At 46.3% G+C, this 4,908-nt stretch overlaps 1 protein-coding gene across 2 annotated transcripts; it reads left to right on the forward strand.

Annotated features, from left to right (window-relative positions):
- The first annotated feature begins 852 nt into the window (after nt 1-852).
- On the forward strand, nt 853-4,136 carry xrcc2 (X-ray repair complementing defective repair in Chinese hamster cells 2). Of its 2 annotated transcripts, XM_042516778.1 has the most exons (6): nt 853-917; nt 1,639-1,720; nt 1,853-1,888; nt 1,987-2,136; nt 2,288-2,564; nt 3,251-4,135. In XM_042516778.1, the coding sequence occupies exons 1-6, from the start codon at nt 897-899 to the stop codon at nt 3,603-3,605; spliced, it is 921 nt and encodes a 306-aa protein (XP_042372712.1). In that variant the 5' UTR covers nt 853-896; the 3' UTR covers nt 3,606-4,135. The 2 variants fall into 2 exon arrangements, with proteins under 2 accessions (XP_042372712.1, XP_042372711.1); XM_042516777.1 differs by lacking the exon at nt 853-917 and having other exon boundaries at nt 1,391-1,720; nt 3,251-4,136.
- Nucleotides 4,137-4,908: the final 772 nt, after the last annotated feature.

The following is a 4,908-nucleotide window of genomic DNA, read 5'->3' on the forward strand; positions in this document are numbered from 1 at the left end:
AAGTCATCATTCAGAGGACGGATTGGTTACACGTGTTTATTTTATGTTTCCCAGGATCACCTCTGAGTGTCGCCAAAGTATCAACGGCTGTAGAAATGTGCGTACGCCAGCTATGAAGTTGGCGTGAGGCACCGCACATTTCCACAGTCATTTCACTCTTGATACATCTGAACTTTGCCGTGAGAAAGAGCGTACGCCACGTTTTTGTGTGTACGCACCCTTTGTACATGAGGCCCCTGGACTCCTGTCCAGCAACAACCATGACGGAGACAGTTCCTACTGACAAGCACACAGACACAGCATCATGTGACCTCACAGCGTCATATTAAAAAGGCTATTAAAAATGTCATAATATTATGAGGATGCAATCATAATTTTGATTTTAAACAGTTGTAATTAACGTGATTTAATTTAGCAAATTTACAGGAAAAGAAGTTGAGTTTTAAATGTACTTTATAAATAAATGTATCCAAGAAATGGTGCAATAAATAAAAAAGTTATAATATTAACACAATAAACTGGCTAATTTACAGTAAACAAGCTGAGTTTTAAATTCACTTCATAAATATTTATTTTGATTGGACAAGATATTTATTTATTTATGTATTTATAATTCTGAAATGGGTTTATTGACATTTAGGCGGTCTAATGTTTGGCTTTGTTTATGCGATAGCTTGTGCTCTGTCTGTGGTCATGTGACGGACCACAGGCTGTTTATTGTTCTTGTTTATTTGTTTGTTTATTTATTTGTTGTCATACAGTCGATCTAACGGACGCTTCAGAAACAGCTGGCATTACGGTAACGCCTCCTTCCGTGTATTATGGTAAACGGCGGGCGGAAGCAGGAAGTGAGCTCAGGCGGAAGCGGCGGGTTGTTTTGAAGAGCTCGTGCAGAGATGAGTGAAAGTGGCGCTCAGGTAAGAACCAAACAAGTGACTTTACACGCACGTGCAGCGCGATGCGCACCCGTGATTACGGTAATTTGTGTTTCTGTGGGGTAAAAAGTGAAACCGTTGGTCTCAAGCCGCGTGTAACACACACACACACACACACACACACACACACACACACACACGTTCTCCTGAAGAGAACATAGAACATGAAGTGAACATCAGAACGTTCTGCTCACAGAACAATCAGCCTGTTCCTTCGGTTTGTTCATATTTTATTTTTGCACTGAAACAAAAACAAAACATGTTCAGAGAAACATGTGTTTACAGAAACAAGAACAAACAAACAAACAAACAAACAAACAAACAAACAAACAGAGAACTTCAGTCACCACAACACAGCAGAGGAGTGGATGGTTCAGTCTACTTACTGGAACTGTATATTTACAGTAGATGGTCCCAGTATAGACTACACCAACACATACACTGCACCATCTATGTGCTGGTGCATTATATAAACAACAGAGGGGGAAGTCTATGTGCTGGTGCGGTATATAAACAGTGGAGGGTGCGGTCTATGTGCTGGTGCGGTATATAAACAACAGAGGGGGAAGTCTATGTGCTGGTGCGGTATATAAACAGTGGAGGGTGCGGTCTATGTGCTGGTGCATTATATAAACAACAGAGGGGGCAATCTATGTGCTGGTGTGGCGTGTTGGCAACACTGATGAGCCATGTGTCTCTGCAGCTGCTGGCTCGTCTGGACGCTCGCCGCTCTCTGAAGGACATCGAACCTCGGCTGTTTCCTGAGGATGGAGGACCTGACCACGGTGAGTGACCACGCCACTCCTGATGTCACATAATGATGTTGCATGACATCATTGAACCCAATAGTTCAGAATCAGGAGCCAGATTGTGAATGATTATTGATCGATCAGTGATGGATTACGTGTGTCTGACAGGTGAGGTGGTGCAGCTGTTCGGGACGGAGGGAACAGGTGAGCTCACCTTACAGGAAGTACCTGAAGCTGGTTACAACTTCCTGTAAACTCTGTGTGTGTGTGTGTGTGTGTGTGTGTGTGTGTGTGTGTCTCAGGTAAGACAGAGATGCTCTACCACCTGTTGTGTCGCTGCGTGCTGCCGACGGCGAGCGGCGGTCTTGAAGTGGATGTTGTGTTTGTGGACACCGACTACAGTCTAGACATGTTACGACTGGTCAGCATCCTGGACAGCAGGCTGACTGCAGGTACACACACACACGCACACACACACACACACTCTCATGCACCTCATAGGCACTAAAAGATCAAAGACATTTCTCAGTGTGCATCACTTTAATTGTCAGGTGTGAAACGTCTTGTCTCTTGGTCGCCGCTCTGTAATGTTCTCTCTCTCAGGTGGTTCCAGCAGCTCGCCGCCGGCCGGCTCTGACGAGGCGGCGCTGCGTTTGTGTCTCTCTCGCCTCCTGGTGGTCCACTGCTCCTCCTCCTCCCAGCTCCTCCTCACCCTCCACTTCCTGGAGACCTCCTTGTCATCGCGGCCCGGCCTGGCGCTCCTCCTCATCGACAGCATCTCTGCGTTTTATTGGCCGGACCGCTGCGAGGGCGGGGCCAGCATCGCCAAGCAGGAGGAGAAGCTTAGCAAGTGTGCCGAGCTGCTGGGCCGTCTGCTCAGGTAGCTGCTCACCTGTCAGGAGGTTCTACTGCTCACTGAGAAGGTTCTGCTGTCACTGAAAAGGTTCTGCTGCTCACTGAAGTAGTTCTAGTGGTCACTGAGGAGATTCTAGAGGTCCTTTAGAAAGTTCTAGTGTATACCAAAGAGGTTTGAGAGGTCCTTTAAGTGGTTTGAGAGGTCCTTTAAGTGGTTTGAGAGGTCCTTTAAGTGGTTCCAGAGGTCATTGAGGAAGTTCTAGTTGTACTTTAGGAAGTAGGTAGTTTTTTGTGGGCACTTGGGAGGTTCAAGAGATCCATCAGGAGGTTCAGAGCGTTCTTATTGTTATTGAGGAGGTGATAGATGATACAGAGGTTCTGCTGGTCTCTGAAGAGGTTCTTGAGTTCTGTTGGGTGGTTCTAGTGTTCACTGAAGATGTTTTTGAGGTCTGTTAGGTGGTTCTTGGATCTGTCAGGAGTTTTTAGTAGATCGTGAGGTGATTTTGTGGTGTTTTTTATTTGGCTGAACATCAGTGTGAGATTTTGGGATGTGTTCCACAGCGTTCCTCAATCTTCTTCCAGAGACTCGATGAGTGAAAGTTGTTGATCTCTCCTCACAGTTGGAGAACCAAAGCTGTTCTGGAGGAGCGTGGTGGAACAGCAGCTCACTGGCATGTTGTGTTATCTGTTCTCCTCTCTGGCTCCTCACAGGGATTACAGAATCACGGTCTTCGCCACCTGCCACGCCATCAGGAGGAGCTACGGTGGACCCTCCTCCTCCTCCTCCTCCTCCTCCTCCTCCTCCTCCTCGTCTCCAGACTATGACCGGCCGTACCTCTGTCGCCCCTGGCAGCAGCTGGTGACCCACCGGCTGCTGTTCTCCAGGCAGGAGGCGGCAAACAGCATGGTCGGCGGAGGAGGAGCAGGAGGAAGAGGAGGAGGAGGCAGCAGGGAGCAGAGGAGGCGGCAGATCTTCACAGTCCACTGCACCTCTTCCTCCTCCAGGACAAAGGCTTACAGGAGCAGCTTGTTCTGCGTGAGGGACGGAGGAGTGGAGTTCCTCTGACAGTAAACATCAGTTCATGTTCTGCAGTTCTGCGTTCTTCACGGGTTCATCAGACTTCAATAAAAACTGTGTTCCAGCAGGAGTCTTTCTTTTTATCACATTTACTGAACAGCAGAACGTGCTGGGATGTTCCTGTCACTGCTGCTGGCACAGAACCCAAGATCCACGAAGATCCACGAAGATCCATGAAGATTCACGAAGATCCATGAAGATCCATGAAGATCCACGAAGATCCACGAAGATCCATGAAGATCCACAAAGATCCATCCACTGATAGAACCTCCACTGATGAATCAGGACAAGACGGAAAGAAAATACCTGTAGTGGGACAACTTATTGAAATTATTATTATTAAATGAATAATAATAATAACATGATTAAAGGTTGTATATTTGATCTTATTCACAGCACTGATGTTGTATTTTAGAGTAAATATTGATACATAAATAAATAAATAGTATGTACAGATGACACAGGACTGCTGTTGTGTTTCAGAGTAAATATTGATAAATAAATACATAAATAAATAAATAGTATGTACTGATGACACAGGACTGCTGTTGTGTTTTAGAGTAAATATTGATAAGTAAATAAATAAATAGTATGTACTGATGACACAGGACTGCTGTTGTGTTTTAGAGTAAATATTGATAAGTAAATAAATAAATAGTATGTACTGATGACACAGGACTGCTGTTGTGTTTTAGAGTAAATATTGATAAGTAATAAATAGTATGTACAGATGACACAGGACTGCTGTTTTAGAGTAAATCTTTGTAAATACATTAATAACACGCACAGGACTGATGGTTTATATCAGAGTAAATGTGAATAAATGAATTAAAATAATGTGCTGTTTCTGTTTGGGGCGCGTGCAGCAGCAGCAGTCCGGCTCCTCGCGCTCACACGCTCGCGCTCCATGCCGGGACTTGAGGTCTGATGACAGAGACCGCTTCACCAGAGCGGCCCTCCAGGAGATCCCTCCGCGGGGTCACACACACACTTTCTGCACTAACACAAACACATCGGGTCCATCCGCCGCGCGCACCGACACACCGGCGCGGGTTAAAGGCTCGCTCCCAGTGAACGGCCTGTTTATCCGGGCGTCAGATCCAAAGCCCGCCCGGTAACCGTTCCCGCTCCGGTTCAGGAGTTAATGTTTTCTGGGACCTACTTCTTCTCCTGCCGTCGCTGACAGGCGGTGCTTCGGTCGCTCCCAAACATGGCCTCCATGACGGAGCGACCGCTTCAACTTTAATTTTTCGCCAATTTTTCAGAGCAAAACCGCGTTTTTGTCCTTCCA

Source organism: Plectropomus leopardus, unplaced genomic scaffold, assembly GCF_008729295.1.
Source record: "Plectropomus leopardus isolate mb unplaced genomic scaffold, YSFRI_Pleo_2.0 unplaced_scaffold2564, whole genome shotgun sequence".
Taxonomy (NCBI): domain Eukaryota; kingdom Metazoa; phylum Chordata; class Actinopteri; order Perciformes; family Serranidae; genus Plectropomus; species Plectropomus leopardus.

Excerpts from the sequence above, each read along its gene's own strand:
- xrcc2 (XM_042516777.1), top strand. The coding sequence starts at position 1,588 with ATGTGCTGGTGTGGCGTGTTGGCAACACTGATGAGCCATGTGTCTCTG. Across the intron at positions 2,137-2,287 it reads GGACAGCAGGCTGACTGCAG|GTGGTTCCAGCAGCTCGCCG; the intron begins GTACACACACAC and ends TCTCTCTCTCAG. Across the intron at positions 2,565-3,250 it reads CTGCTGGGCCGTCTGCTCAG|GGATTACAGAATCACGGTCT; the intron begins GTAGCTGCTCAC and ends GGCTCCTCACAG.